At 49.4% G+C, this 16,103-nt stretch overlaps 1 protein-coding gene across 1 annotated transcript in view; it reads left to right on the top strand.

The window, feature by feature from the left end:
• The first annotated feature begins 1,391 nt into the window (after positions 1–1,391).
• Positions 1,392–16,103, top strand: part of AR (androgen receptor) — a 302,814-nt gene continuing 288,102 nt past the window's right edge. Inside the window, exon 1 of the mRNA XM_060249714.1 lies at positions 1,392–2,554. Within this exon, the coding sequence (XP_060105697.1) occupies positions 1,398–2,554 (1,157 nt within the window). The 5' untranslated portion in view covers positions 1,392–1,397. The remainder of the gene's footprint in view (positions 2,555–16,103) is intronic.

A 16,103-nucleotide genomic window follows, 5' to 3' on the forward strand; every position in this document is an offset into this window, starting at 1 on the left:
TCCACCTGGGCCTGGGGCCTTCCCTGCCTTCAAATGATTGATTAGATTATGAATCTCATTAGGACTAACAGGGGCCATTCAGGTCTTTCTACCCACTGGTTGTGAAGAAAGGGAGAGCAATAGAGAGCTGGTGGCCTGCATACATGACAGAAAGGAGTGCGCTTGACACAGAGGTGTTAGCAGAGAGGTTGGATCTTGGTTTTGCCCGCTTCTGGCCAGCAGTGGCCCACTGGGAAATTTCTTTGCCTCTATCAAGACAAGTTGGCATACTCTTCGCATGGCATATTGGGTGCGTTGTAAGGCCCAGGGGGGAGAAATCTTGGCGCAGTTCCCTAGAAACAAGCTATTGCAAGAGAAGCACAATATCGCTACTGCGGGGGTGAGGTGGCAAACAACTTCCAGGAAAGGCCCAAAGTCACCATCGCGTAGTGCTCCAGCGGCTCCCGAATGCCAGCTGCCCAAGGGCGGCTTCCTTGCAAGGCTGCATTCCCACGTCCGCCGCCACCGGTGTGTTTGTGCGCGCCCAGCCCGCCGGCCGGCCTGCCCGCTCCTCCTAGACCCACCTTCGGGCACGTGGAGCTGGGCGGGCGTCTGCCGAGCGAGCTGCAGCGGCGGGCTGCTGGAGAAGGGCTACATAAGCAGAGCGGCGCTTCCGGGCTCCGCACGCCTCCGAGCCTTGCCTGCGCCGCGGCCGCCTGTCGTGTCCAGTCGCGGGGCTTCGGGCCGCCCGTGCAGCTCGCCTCGTCTCGAGGCCTTCCTGCCAGCTGTCCGCCGGGCCGGGCCGGGCCGGGCGCCGCGAGAGCGCGAGGAGAAGCCAAACCCCCAAGAGCCGGATTTGGAAGCGCGGCGAGACTCCAGCGGGGCGGAGCAGGCGAAAGGGGGAAGGAAGCGGCAGCCCGAGGCCCCCCCCCCCCCGCGCCGCGCACCCCCTTGTTGCCCCAGCCGGCCAGGGAGGGAGGAAGGAAGGAAGCAAGCAAGCAAGGCGGGAGGCAGGAGCCGCCGCCACCCGGGACTCTCGCTAGCGCGCCTCGGGCTCGGGCAGCTGCGCGGCGGGGTGGGACGCTCGGGCGAAGCGGGTCAAGGGCCGAGCGGCTGGGCGCCGCCCCCCGCGGGGCTTTCACCTCGGCGCCTCCTGCAGCTGCCCCTCGCCGCGCACAGCCCAGCCGGCCGCTGCCGCGGAAAGTTGCCCAGTTAATCATTGCCCCGGCCCCGCTCGCCGCCGCCTCCTCCTCCTCGTCGCCTCCTCCGGCGGCACCTGCGCGGGCGCCCCGTCTCCTCTCGTGCCCGTGGCCTCGGCGGCATGGCCCGCCCCTGCTAGAGTCGCTCCCCGCCGCCGCCGCCGCCGCTTCTCCCGGAGCCCCAAGGAGGACCCCGCCTCGACCGCCGCCGCCGCCGCCATGGAGGTGCACGTGGGGCTGGGCCGGGTGTACGGGCGGCCGCCGGGCAAGACTTTCCGCGGCGCTTTCCAGAGCCTCTTCCAGAGCGTGCGCGAGGCTTTCCAGAGCCCGGGCGGCGGAGCGCGCGACGAGCCCGCCGGCGCCCAGGCCTCGGCCCGAGAGCAGCAGCAGCAGCAGCCCGGCGCCTCCTCGCCCACCTACCTGCCGCTCGAGCAGCCGCCCGCCGGCCCCAAAGCGCTGCAGCCGCCCAGCGCCGCCGAGCCCTCTCCCGCCGCCGCCCTGCTGCCCGGCGCCTCCTTCCAGAGCTGCCCCGGCGACCTGCTGGGCGAGAGCGGGCCCCTGCAGCAGCTCCTGCCGCCCCCCGCGCCCGAGCCGCCCGAAGCGCGGGCCGCCGCCGAAGGACCGCAGCCGCCGCCGGCCAAGGAGGACTTCCTGGGCGAGAGCGCCAAGGAGCTGTGCAAAGCCGTGTCCGCCTCCATGGGCCTGGCGGTGGAAGCGCTCGAGGCGCCCGGCGGCGGCGGCGACCCGCTCCCGGCGGCCCGCGGCGACTGCATGTTCGCGCTGCCCGGCGCGCACCCGCGGCCCCTGGCGCTGGCCACCTGCAAGATCGTCGAGGCCGAGGCGGCGGAGGGCGCGCGGGCCATGGACGTGCCGGGGCCGCTCAGCCTCTACAAGGGCGCGCCGGAGCTCGACGAGCCGCCCCTCGGCCGCGACTACTACAACTTCCAGCTGGCGCTCGCCGCCCCGCCCGCCCGCATCAAGCTCGAGAGCCCCCTCGACTACGCGCCGCCCGCGGCCAGCGGCAGCGGCGGGCTCTGGGGCGCCCAGTGCCGGCGCCCGCCCGACGGCCCCGCTCTGGCGCCCCACTACGCCGGCCCGCCCTGGCACCCCTTCTTCGCCGCCGAGGAAGCGCAGCTCTACGGCCCCTGCCCCGCCGCCGCCGAGCCCGCCGTGCCCTCGCCCTTCGCCTACGCCAGGAGCCCCGCCGCGCCCGCCGGCCACGAAGGCGCCGACCTCCCCGCCGAAGTCTGGTACCCCGGCGGCGTGGTGGGCATGGGCAGGGTGCCCTTCGCGCCCGCCGCCGCCGCCTGCATCAAGAGCGAGCTCAACCCCTGGCTCGACGGCTACCCGGCGGCCGCCGCCTACGGGGACGTCAGGTAAGCAGCAGCCCGGCGCCGGGGGGGGGGGGGGACCCTGCCTGAAGCCCGGCCACAAGCACCAGGCGGCCGCGGCTCCCGGGCGGGCAGGGAGGGAGGGAGGGAGGACTCGCTGGCCGAGAGGCAGCCGCGTTGGGGAAAGCGGCCGAAGGGGCCCGGAGGAGAAGGCGCGCTCCTCGGGCCGGGAGCGCCCCAGCGCTTTCACCCCTGCCAGGCGGCCTGCGGCTGCTCTGGCCGCCTTCGGGCACATTTCACTTCCAAGAAGCAGCCGCAGTGCGGGCAGCTTTTCTCCGCCTTCGGACCCTGCTGGGGCTCCTTTGGCTTGCTTTTGGCCACTCGCGAAGGAAGCCGCCACTTGCTCCAGCGCTTCCCCGCGGAAACTAAGCCGCCGCCGCCGCCGCCGCCGCCGCCGCTTGAGGGACTCGCTAGAGATAGCTAGAGGCGGCTTCATGGTACAGGCCCGCTTGAACCAGGGACCGAGACTTATACTGCACTTCAATATACTGAAGTGCAGTTTTAACAACAGTTTGGTTGTGTTTTAAACCCCCATCTTTCTTTTTCTAGCTGTATAAGGAAAACAAAAGAGTCCTGTGACACTGTAAATATCAAGAAATTTATTGTAGCAAAAGATCACTGAAGAACTGGGCTCAAACGAAAATAGGCGGCTCTCGGCTTGTTTTAGGGGTTTTTTTCCTGCAGCAAACTAATGTAGCTGAATGGATTGAGGTGCAGTAGAGCATTTCTAGAACCACTGAGGATGGCATCAGGACCAAATCTGCTTTCATGAATGAGGCTAGCTGCTTTGAATTTTAATTTGTTTAGAGATTTCATCTAATCACACAGAATTTTTTCCAGTGTCATCTTTATGCTAAAGAAAAGATCTGAAAGTTCTTCAGTTTTTAACCAATAAGAGATTGGGGAAAAAACAATGCAATAAATAACTAAATAACGACTTATGTCAGTCTGTCAGTACCTTTATTGGCATAATAATGACTTCTGCATGACCCAGTCCTGGCATAAAATGCTGCCTTTGAGTTAATGAGACCAAAGAAGACACCATTATCTTTGGTGCAGTCATGGTGATTTAGTTTACTAGTCTTAATGGATTGATGACCACTCAACTCTTATTCTTCTGCATCCACTCATTTCTTGTAGGCTTCCACAACTAGCTGATTTGATTAGCCAGGCAGCAGCATTACAGGGTCTTAGAATTTTTTTCTCATCTACTGCATTGAAACTTAACTATCACGTTACTACCTTTGTCATTAAAAGCAACTTCGGAGATTCACAACACAGCTCCTATTTAGCAAGCCTCCATGTCACTAGTGACACCTGGGTGGACATTCTGGGCAGCTGGGCCAAGAGTTAGAATGAGAGTGGGCAGGTTTCTTCCCAGAATCCACTTTGCAATGAACTTTGGCATTATCACTCCCTAAGTTTCCCATGCTCACTCTACTGATGGAAGGATGACTTCATTTGTCCAGGCAATAAAGAATCTGTCGCAAAGATTAACATTTTGATCTGCTTTTTTGTAAAGGAGTGTTAGTGGTGGTTGAAAGTACGGTATTTTGGAAGCAGAAGCAGCGTATTCAATATATGACTTGTCTGGTCTCACTGATTTCTTTTTTAAAGTGAAGGGACTGCAGGGGGGCATCTCCCTCCTGTTTTTAGCTACCCCCCCCCAGCACCAGAAGTTTTGTCGATGCCTGAGGCCGGTTTGCAGACTGTAAACTGAACTGCTGGCAGCTGAGTCTGTTCAGTCCCATTGACTACAATAAATAAATGCAAAGCTGTAAGGTAAATGTTCTTTCAGTAGAATTTATTTCCACGATGTCCTGTTCCTAAAATTCCAGCATTTAAGCTTCACTAGGCATGCGTTGGACTTTTTGATATGGAACTGATGGTCTACAACTGATTGAGAGCATTCTCTAACTAATTAGATTGGTGCGCCATATGATCCAGAGCGTTGCCGGCATAGAAACGACGACAACAAAATGTATCCCTGGTCCACGGACTCAGAATTGTCTGACTGGAAAAATAGCAGGAGTAGCTGCAGGAAAGAAAACCTGAATGCAACATAGCAGAAAAGCTGTTGTAGGAATAGCATCATACTTTAGAAACCTTATCGAGCATAAAATTTTTTTATAAAGACACAATAAAATCAACCTCAGATTTGTCTTAGTACCCACCCCCAATATGATGCACACTTGTGTTTGAATCAGGGAGTGTTTTTTTAGCTGTTTGGGAAGTGTGAAAAGTAGAATTGCTGAAGGAGTTTCTGTAACATCGAAGTGCGTATTTATGAAGCTCATATTGAAGCTGGTATCTGACTGGTCTTGTTTCAAAGGCTTGAGCAGTCCGCCATTTTCTCCAGACTCCTCTAAATACAGTGACCGTGAAAGTATCGTTCCTTTGGCTCCCTGAGACACCCTTTGGTCTTGCTGAACCCCACAGCACGTATCGGAATAGCTCCCATTTGTAGTTAGTGAAGTAGTGTTAAACTCTTACAACGATTGCAGGTACCAGCTGTTTTGTACAAGCAGATACCCACCGAAAATAGTTTCTCTTTGTCAATGGTGCTTTGATGCTGAGAGGCTGTAGCTATTGTTGTCTGATAAAATGGGAATTAATTTCAGGTCTCCAGGGGTGAAAACTCACATATAAGATTTACACCTTTTCCAGGGCATATCCATATCAATTGCAATAATCAGGAGTGCCCAGAGTCTGTGCTTTGGGATATGGTACAAAGTGAAAATAGAAAATAGGATTTCATACACACACACACATATCTCAACAGAGAAGCCCGCAGGTCATTCCAAAGAAGATGTTTTTGTGCAACTGGTCTTAGATATGCAAACCATTTTTAAAGCGTCACATGTGCTCATATTAATCTCACAGTGCCTCTATGGGAAAGTAACGTATGGTTTTATGGGCTGGGAGTCAGATGTGTAGAAATCTGATAGATTTGTGTGGTGAATCCAACTCCAGTCTGCCCAGGTTTAATTGAATCAAAACAAACCTTGCTAGGTTGAATACAGTTGACTGTCCTTTCCCTCCTTAGCATTTATCTTGGGCCTAATCCAGTTCTCCATGGAATCTAATGGAAAGCCTCCCATTGACGTCAATGGACTTGGATTTGCTCTTTACATTTTATGACTGTAAGGTCCTGTTGCTGCATTAGAGTATGGTGGTCTGGACTGTTGAATATCTTTTATTTCTGAAGTATCACTTACGGGGGACCTGTTTGTGTCAGTCTGGGAAGCTGGGTCTTGTGCATATAGTGGTGTGACGGCTCACCTTCCGCTCAGTGTCCATCTCGTAGCGATTCGTAGGAAAGCTCCCATGGCTTTCCCTGAAGTTCTCCCTGGCTCCATTTGCACTGTTGCAAATACATTCTCCTTCCCACCAACCACATCAGTAATTTCTTGCCCTTTCTTACCTTTGACAGCTGGATTCAGCTCAAAATCTTCTGGCACAGTGGCTTAAGAATGCATAAAACATTGAAAACTTAATAGTCTCATATATTCAATGTTATAGATTAAATCATTTAAATAAAATAATACATTAAAATTATGAACCAGGTGCCCTGTACTTCTCAGTCTGGCTGTGATGCTAGAAGCTGAGAGTGGGTCATTTCTCTTTAGGCAGTTTACTAGAAAATTGCCTGCTTCTTTTTCCTTATATACACTTTGATAAAAAGACTTCAGTTTCTAATCCTGCGAAATTTGCAGCGCCTCTCCCTTGAATTTCAGTGCAGAATTCAACAGGTACATGTATTCCAATGAAAGCAAATAACTGGAAGCAAGCTTACTATTAAGGAAACAACCCCTACCCTACCCAACCCCCCCCCCCCCCCCGCTTAACTGGAATGCTTCTCTGGAAGAACTGCATGAAATGTCACATTTGCCTGGGTTAGGATGGCAGAATTCACCAGTGTGTGGCCCTAAAGGTCTGTCTCATTTTGGGCTGTTCCTTTCTCGTTCACATCTGCTAGTATATACTGGTTTAATGTTTAGCTGTGTTCAGTTTGCTATTTGGCCTTATTGGTCTTTTTTCCATCTTTGACTTTAACTTTTCTTCTTCATGACGGCAGCCATGATAATATTAAATATGCTGATGATTGTAATGAGAGTCCCATCTGCCTAGGCTGCCTAGGGGGGGGGGGGGGGGGCGGGGGTTGGCCTAAACTCAGCCGAAGGTCGCAGTCCTCATGGATGGTCAGAGGATGTCTCCGTGCCCCCGTTGGTCATTCAAAATGCTTGACCTGCAACTGATAGTACAACAGCTTTACATTTAGCTTTTTCCACTCTCCAGTGTTTAAGTAAAGAGCAGAGAAAATTGTATCTGGTCTTTCCTTTGTTGCTATTCTATGGATCAGTCTTCTTGGAGATTATTTATTCTCTTAGAAACATACTTGCTGTGTAACTTTATGATTAGCTGCCTGGTGAGTGGCTTTTGATTTACTCCCCTGATAGAAGGAGATAAGCAGTGAATAAATTGTCAGTGCTGTGATAAGGTTTTTGATTTATACCCACGGTCCCCCTTTTAAGCAAAGAACTGGAGCGATGGCTGTGGCTAAAGCATTATTCTTTGCTTTCCTTTCCCCAGCTTTTTCTATTGAGAGAATCCATCCTTTGGCACACAGACAAGACTCTGTATGTCCAAAGAGCATGTTAGGTAATTAGTCCAGGATGCCTCCCTCCCGGCTGACTGTTGCCTGCAGGAGCACAGGAGAGATTTCACAAGGAGCCTCCTTCTCTTTCTTCCCCACAACTAGGAGGGCAGGAAATGCTCTCCACACCCACTGTCCAGTCCACATCCAGGCGATGATTATGTGCTGGACGTGAGCGGTTTCTAAACTGGATGACTTATTGGATTTAAGTCTTCGCAGGTCCTAGAATAATTCCTTAGATCCACTATTTGTTTTGTTACTAATTTAGAAACTGTCTCCTGCGCCTCCAGAGAGCTTCTCAAGGCACCTCCCAATTACAAGACCTAGAGCAGGAGGGGAACTGCCTGGTCTGCATCCCTGGAGCCTCAGCAGGCCAAGCCCTACTGCATGTAGCATCAAAGACGGGATTGAAATTAATGCTGGCAGTGAAGGATGTTTGGACATTTCCCTCTTGGTCCCCAAAGTTCTGGTGCCCCCCATCTAACATGGTTCTTGTGCTGATGACTTGTAAGTATTTTTACAGCAATGCTTTTGAGCATGTCCAAAGTGCTTTTGTTCCACCTCTGAGTAAACATGAGTGGCCTCTGCACATTTGAGAGCAGAGGGAGCTCGGATGCTTGCAGCAGGCATCTTCGAGTCAGGCCATCCCAGCGGCTCCTTTCCAATTGAAAAAAGAAGCCCTGCTCCTCCCCCCCCCCCCCGCCTTGGGGGTTCTCCTTCACTATTCTGGCCGCTCTACTTTGGAAGGTTAGACAGGATACCCCGCCCCCGCTTCCCGGCTGCTTTTGCCATGGTACTCCACTCACTTTCTCTTTACTTTTTGATCGTCTTTCTTATCTGAGTATCTTGTCTGTCCCCTGCCACATCTGAAGCAGGCTTGATTTTAGCTGCTTCTTTCTTTACTGCTGCAGAGGAGAACGGGTATCCGAAGGTGTTGCTGGTGGAGCCTCTTCTTCTGGCAGATCTTTGGTCTGGGTCTAGTCTGGGTCTCCTGCAAAACAAATTGGCTACTTCTCACGTGTGGTTCCTGCTTGAATTTGCTTATGGAATGAGCCAGGTTGAGGATAAAAAAGTTGTTCACTTTGTAAAAAAAGCACTTCCTCATTTGACACCAATGTTGAACCCTTGAATGTCTTGAAAATGAGGCTTAGAGGGAGATGGACAGGAAGGGAAGGAGAGCAAAATAAGCTGAGTGAGTTCTGCTGAAAGCTTCTGGTTTCCACACACTGGCGCTGCTTTCTTAAAATTCCCTCAACTGTGAAGGAAATGTCAGTTCAGTCAACCTGCTAACTACACTTAAAATTACTGAAGGGAAGGCAGGGAATAAAGCACACCTTGATTATGTCAAACAGCCCAACACGTTATTCTTCAGAAGTCCACTGGCAATTCTTCAAGGGATGTTGGTGTCGACATCACGCACCATCATCTCAGCGCACTCTCCTTTGAATAGCATTTCAGCCTGTTCGGTAATGGAACTGTTCAAAACCAAGGCTGAAACTATTCCTACAAAATAAAGTTAGACTTCAGTAGCACCTTTAAGACCAACAAAGTTTTATTCAAGTTATGAACTTTTGTGTGTTACACCCCCCCCTTCAGATACAGTGAAATGGGAGAGAAGCATTCAGATTTATAGAAGAAGAACAATGAATTAGCATATACCATGACATAAGCATTTTGAGACAAAGCAGAGACAACAAGTCGAGTACACAGGGTCAAAAGCTGTATGGATCCAGTTGAAGGGAAACAACATTTGATACAATAAGCATGTCAAAATAGCAGATAAGTGTGTAAGAGAATCTTTTCTAATTGTGGGAAAGTTAACTTTATGATGCCCATCTGCCTCCCTGCAAGCATGAAGGTGACAATCACTGTATGTTGTTCTAAATACCATATCAGTATGTTGTTTTTAGAGGTATTGTGTCTGAAAAAAATCTATTCGTATATATTGCATTCTATTACAAACAGTATTGCATTATATTATTCAAAAGCGAGGAGAGAGGGAAGAGGGAGGGAGGGAGAGAGAGGGGGAAAAACATTAAAATACCCAGGATGTGTGTTCTTACAAAAGTTGTATAGTCCTTCTTGAGAATGAGTTCAGCATATGTAATGAGATAAGAAACTGATATTCCTATTAAGACCTGTATGGGTGTTTGTTTCAAGTTTTGTAATTCAGAAATTTCCCTTCCCATTCTGTTTATGAAGTTCCTTTGCAATAAAACAGCTACTTTGAGGATGGGCATCATAAAGTTAACTTTCCCACAATTAGAAAAGATTCTCTTACACACGTATCTGCTCTTTTGACACGCTTATTGCATCAAATGTTGTTTCCCCTTAACTGGATCCATCCATCCTGTGCAATTGGTTTGTTGTCCCTGCTTTGTCTCAAAATGAAATATGCTAATTCATGTTTTTTCAACTCTGTCTATAAATTCGAATGCTTTTTTCTCATTTCACGTGGATCTATCTTCATGGAAGGCATCACTATTCCTACATCTTATAGACAGGCGGTAGGGAAATAAGCTGGGGACTTGCTTGCTTGTGCTTGCTCCAAACAGTTTTTTTTTTAATGGCAGAATGGACTGGGGAGGCAGCTAAATGGATTAAACAAATTACAGAGAGAGAAAATAAGCTGAAACGGTCAAGGTGGGCACACAGCTAACCTTTGCAACCACATTTTTCCTATCCCCGTTATGCTGCTTCATTCCCTGCCCCTGTCATTTATTTGCTAATTATACCGACTTTTTATGTTCTCTTGTAAAGTAGATGGTTATCTTTCTGCAGAGGCTGCTGTCCCCCCCCCCCCCCCCGTGCATGTTTTTGTGGTTGGTATTTTTAACAAACATACTATTTATGGAGCAACTATAGTACTAATGGATCTTATCTGTAACAAGTGCTACTTGAAGAAATGTGGCTTGAAGAAATTATCACAAAGCTTGGTAAAAATAATTATAGAGAAATAGTAATGAGAGAAAGACACCAGAAAAAAATGAGTAATCATCTGGGGGTTTTAAACCCCCCCCCCCCCCGCCCTTAAAATGTCTTTTCCATAAAAATACACCACATTCTTGAATGAATCCATCCTTTGCCTCTTAGAATACGACAGAGCTTGTGCTCTTGTGCTCTCATTCTGGGGCAATACATTAATTTTCTCTTTATCCAGGTCAGCACATGTATTCTGTAACACTCAGCCTTCATCCAGAGATAGTAATAAGTTTCTTTGAAGTAAATTGAGTTGTCAGCTAATTGCAAGTAATTTGTCTCATGGATTTCAGTGAACTTTAAGCACATCTGATTTCATTGCTGGTCTTGGGGACTTTGTTGAGAAGTGCTGGAAAATGTATGTGAAATATAGGGCTGGTAGATTTTCTTTTTGTTTGACATCTTGAATTTGACCACATCCCTTTTTCCTATTGATTTACCCACATAACTTTAAATAGGTTTGCTTTTCTATCATTCGGGTATTGTAAATAATACTGCGAATTGTGTCTATGTTGCAAATAATTAAGTCTTTAAAAATTCCGGAGATTTTGACACATCAGTCTAAGTTGCTGTGTGTCTGCAAGGAAGTTCTTAATGGAAGATAATTAAAAATGTTTGAAAATATTGAAATGTTTGAAAATGATCTTCAGTTTCGGGTAGGATGGGGTTATCTGTGTGGGGCAGGGGGCAGGGGAAGTGAAACTCATTCAGTAGGAGTTTTGAACAACTCAAGAAGATGATGGTAGTTTTTCAAACTTGTTCCTGTTGGCATCTATAAAAAATAGGATTGCTCCTTCTCTAATGGGTGCCTCTGACCTTTTTCTTTCAATTTAATGGCAATAGTATGCAGATATTTCTTTTGAAGATTAATGGTGTGTGGCGGAATGTTTCTTCTGAAACCTGCTGTTCTGGCCAGCTTTCAGATATCCGCTCTCAGAGTCCAAGTCCCCAGAACCAATTTTATGTCCTCTGAATTCTAGCTAGGTAGGTAATTGTGAAAATCATTGGTGTGATAAATCATTGAGGTCCTTTCCTTTCTTTCTCTTCCTCTGTCTCTTCCTCTTCACGTCTTTGTAACTTTTATCTTTCTTAGTGAGAGTTAACAAGCTGAGTGCCTGGATCACCTTATCTTTGCTGTGTCTAGTTCTCTCCCCCCCCTCCTCCACAGACACACTTTCCTTTGCCCCCAACAGGTCTTGAAGTCGTGAACTTTGGAGTCTGATAGCAAATATAGAAATGAGCTGAGCTGGGAAACTGATTTGTTTGTGAGTGTGTGTCCCTGTAGGCACACTCATTATTTGTACATTGTACTTTATACTTTTTATGCTTTATCCTGGGATGTTTCTGCTGACTGTAAGGAAACCTCCAATGAGGCAGCCACTGGCTGGACACATGGGGCAGATGCATTATGGGACTCATTTGTTGCACAGATATTCGTGCCGGGTGGAGCTTAGGGTGGCTGTTGCCTCTCTAGTTTCCTTCCCACTTGGAGACTTGCCAAAGCCTTGACCTCTGTGTCTTCCAGAAAGAGAACCAAGCACATGCACAGGAAGGCTGGTGCCCAGAATTAAACTCTGTTGGTCTTCAAGGAGCCACTGGACTCAAATTTTCTTCCGTTGCTTCAGTCCAACACTGCTACCAACCTGAATTTATCTTTCAAGAACTGTGTATATTTAAGGGGAGGCGGTGGACACTGGTTTTTATGGCCAGTAATAGGAATAGAAAAAAGTACGATAAATAGAATGTTCAAATGCATTCACTGTTTGTTTTGATATTAAGACTACAGAGGGTTAGAATTCTTATCTTATACATCTACTAGCAGGACTGTAAAGTTGTTCTTATTCCTTTATTTTCTAATTGCAATTTGATACTAAGAACAAAAGCCGCCTGCCAAAAGGTAACTGAGCCAAGGCGGTGAATCATGCGGTGGGCCAGAACACGATGCGAGCGGATGCTGGGTGGTAAAATGGAGGTTTTACAAGCACAGCCCAAATACCTTAGCCCCAACCTTTTTGGTATGGAGTCCAAATTTCCTTGGTATCGTGACCCATCCAGGCCTGCCCCCCCCCCCCCGTTTCCCAGTTATGGGTCACAACTCTTTCCCTCCTCCTCTTGCTTTTCCAGCTCTTCAGCCTTCCTGCTCTTCCTGTAGAGTTAATAGTGGCCGGACAGATTCCCCTCCCCTCCCCAGTAGTTGAAAAGGGAGGTGGAAGGCAAGGATGTGAGAGACATTGACCAGGAGGGATGTGGAGAGAAGGAATTATGTGGTGGGAGTGGCAGCCTGTGCCTCACTTGGGTTTCTTGGCTTTGCAAGTCCCTGTTGAGTGCTGACCCACAGGCGGGGAACAGGCATTGCAGGTACTGAAGTATGTTGCCTCTGTTGTGAGCTGCCCTATCCTCCCTCCACTGGAGCTCCTTCTTCCTTTTATGAAAAACATTTCTGCTTGGCTGCAAGGACAGATGAGGCCAGTAGATGGGAAGCCCTTTGGAAGTGGGGCGTAGCAGTGAAGATAGAAGCAAGCATGGTATAGGGGACTCTTAAGAAGCACAAATGGCCATAATAAGACAAATAAAAATGAGATCTGTAGGTTGCAACACAAGGCTGGCTGGCCGGCTGGCCCACAGATCATCCCTTTTCTCCCCTGCACAGCTTCAGAGCTCTCCCTTCCTCCCTCTCATCTGAGGGGAACAAGCTCTTCCCTTGTCATTCGCTGCTTGGTGCTGTGAAAAGCGCAGATACCCTGTCAGGGAAAGCAATTGGCTTCCCTAACAAAGGGCTGCGATGAACAAGAACAACCCTTTTGCTTAGCGCTTTGTGAGATGAGGGTAGCTCTGGGTCGCTCTCCCAGTGCTGCAGGTGAGGGGCCGAGGGGGCCCAGGAATGGTCTTCCTGAAGTGGCAGTACCCTGCCCCTTGCTCCAGAGACCTCAGAGTGCCACAGGAAGTGCTCTCTTTCTCCATTGACTGGACTAAAAAGCGGCTGCGTATCTGTTCTTTACAACTTCCTCTACTCCCTTCGTGGAACTCTCTCCCCAGGAAGATCCATCTGTCCCCTTCTCTTTCCCTCTGTTTCGCTTGGCATTCCCTAAGTGAGACCTCCTTCCTAACCAATGTTTTTATAATAATATAATAATAATAACTTTTAATTTCTATCCCGCCCTCCCCGCCAAAGCAGGCTCAGGGCGGCTTACAACATAAAATACATTATACATCAGATTACATAAATTGCAAATAAAATCCAAGTTAAGACAAATTACAAGTTAAAATTTACAAATTACAATGGTGCTAAAACATTCGATCTTCAATAATTCCATAAAATTCAGTAACCAAGAGCACTTTTTTAGAGGCATTTCCTAGTTTATCATTGGTTGAAGGCTAGTTTATAGAGGTGGGTCTTACAGGCCCCGCGGAACTGTTCCAAACTCCGCAGGGCCCGCACCTCTACCGGGAGTTGATTCCACAGCAGTGGAGCAGCAATAGAGAAGGCCCTATCTCGGGTGGCCTTCAATCTGGCCTCCCTTGGCCCAGGGACGGTCAGCTGGTTTTTTCCAGCCGACCGCAATGCTCTTTGGGGCTCATATGGGGAGAGACGGTCCTTCAGGTAGGCAGGTCCTCGGCCATATAGGGCTTTAAAGGTGATAACCAGCACCTTGTAACGAACTCGGTATCCCACTGGCAGCCAGTGCAGTTCGCGCAGCCCCGGCTGTATGTGCTCCCATCTTGGGAGTCCCAACAACAGCCTAGCCGCCGCGTTCTGCACCAGCTGCAGCCGCCGAGTTCGGCACAGGGGCAGCCCCATGTAGAGAGCGTTGCAGTAATCCAGTCTCGAGGTGACCGTAGCATGGATCACCGTTGCTAGGTCACGGCGCTCTAGGAAGGGGGCCAACTGCTTCGCCCGTCGGAGATGAAAGAACGCGGACTTGGCAGCGGCCGCTATCTGTGCCTCCATTGATAGTGAAGGCTCCAGAAGAACCCCCAAGCTCTTGACCCTATGTGCCGCTTTCAGCAGCACACCGTCAAAAATCGGCAAGGGGATTTCCCTTCCCAGGGCACCGCGACCCAAGCAAAGGACCTCTGTCTTCGTTGGATTCAACTTCAGCCCGCTCAGTCTGAGCCAACCTGCCACGGCTTGCAATGCTAGGTCCAGGCTTTCTGGGACGGAGTCAGGTCGGCCGTCCATTAATAGATAGAGCTGGGTGTCATCTGCATATTGATGGCACCCAAGCCCAAACCTCCGGGCAATCTGGGCAAGGGGGCGCATGTTTTAATGTTTTGTGTGTATTTTAAAAGAATTAAAAAGTTTGGGGGGCTGATTTTAATCATTTTATCATGTATGTATTGTTAGCTGACTTGTATGAGCAGAAAGGCAGGATACAAATTTTATGAATAAATACATAAAATAGTAAGAGATGGTAGTGGCTTTGGGAGAGTTGCAAAGATGCACAAGAACAGGGACGTTCTTTTGGAAGGCTGAGTGGAGGATTCTGGGACTTCTTCTGGGAGCTCACTAGCTCTTCTTTCTTGTGCTTTTCTCCCAGTTGCCGGGGTGGGTGCTTCCTTTGGGTTTGGCCATCTTCTGACCCCTCAAAGTGTGAGTTGGTGGGTCACTGAGGTGAAGGCTTCCCTGGGAGGGGTGAGTTAATACCTGCTTGGTCAGGTGAAGGCAGTGCTCTGGCTTGGATGAGAAGCACGTGGAGAAAAAAGCTATATATTTAGTGAATTTTGAGGCATGAGTTCTGTCTCTCAGGCAAAAGGCTCACCTGCATAAGGGAGTTTTATTTTGGCCCCCTCTGTCCCACTCCCCAAAGGCAATAACCTGTAAAAGCCCCACCTGTCCTCCTGGGATCCGGGCCAATCCCTGTGATTTAGGCCTCAGGCAAATCCACTGTGATTGTCGGTCACCCAGAGCTGAGGGAACTCTACCACTGGCTGGGAGGGGCTGAGTGGTGGTGGGGGGGAGCCTTTTAATTTGTGAGCAGGAGCCTCAGTTTAGCCAGGCTCTTCTTGGGCTTTGTGGTTAGGGTTAGTTTGGTATTATATAGAGTTCAACCAGTTTGAAGTAAGCAGGGATTTTTTTGCAGAAAAAGCCCACCATGAACTCATTTGCATATTAGGCCACACCCCCAATCTCACCATTGTTCCACACCAGGGCTTTTTTGTAGAAAAAGCCCAGCAGGAGCTCATTTGCATATTAGACCACACTCCCTGACACCAAGCCAGCCGGAACTGCGTTCCTGTGCATTCCTGCTCAAAAAAAGTCCAAGTCAGCAAGAACATTTATTGAACAAGAACTGAACACAAATAGGAAACAGCACTCCTTATATCCATTTGGGTTGAGTTAAACACTCCCCCTTATGTGGGCAGCAACCCACCCTATTGGTCTCTCCAGGACCCTTCATTTGCATGTCCCGAGAGAAATGCCTCTTGTCCCAACTGGCTGGTTCTAAAGAACAGCCAATCAGAATGCAGGCCTTAGGATCCTGGAGGGCAATGAACTGTGCTTCAAGGTCAACTAACAGACTTAACAAACCAGCAGTCAAAACAACCAGTATACAATATTCGGGGCACATGATCCCTTCTCACTGTGGTGTGTGTGTAGATTCTGAGGAAAGCAGCTCTGTGAGGGAAAAGAGCAGCCTTGAACTTGCTGAGGGACCCTGTCTGGAAGAAGGGGAACCAAATCTCTCCTCAGGGGTTGCTTTCTTTACCTGAGAGCCAGCTTTACTTTACACAGTGAACTTATTCACACATCATCTTTGCCTCATTAAATATTTTAATTGCTATTAAATAAATCTTGGTTGCTCATCTCCATCTGTTGTCTTTCATGTCAAAAATCTAGAGAAGCAGGGGGTCCCTCGTTATGCTGCAGGCTTAGCAGACTTGGGCAGCCCGGAGCTT

Source organism: Heteronotia binoei, chromosome 11, assembly GCF_032191835.1.
Source record: "Heteronotia binoei isolate CCM8104 ecotype False Entrance Well chromosome 11, APGP_CSIRO_Hbin_v1, whole genome shotgun sequence".
Classification (NCBI taxonomy): Eukaryota; Metazoa; Chordata; class Lepidosauria; order Squamata; family Gekkonidae; genus Heteronotia; species Heteronotia binoei.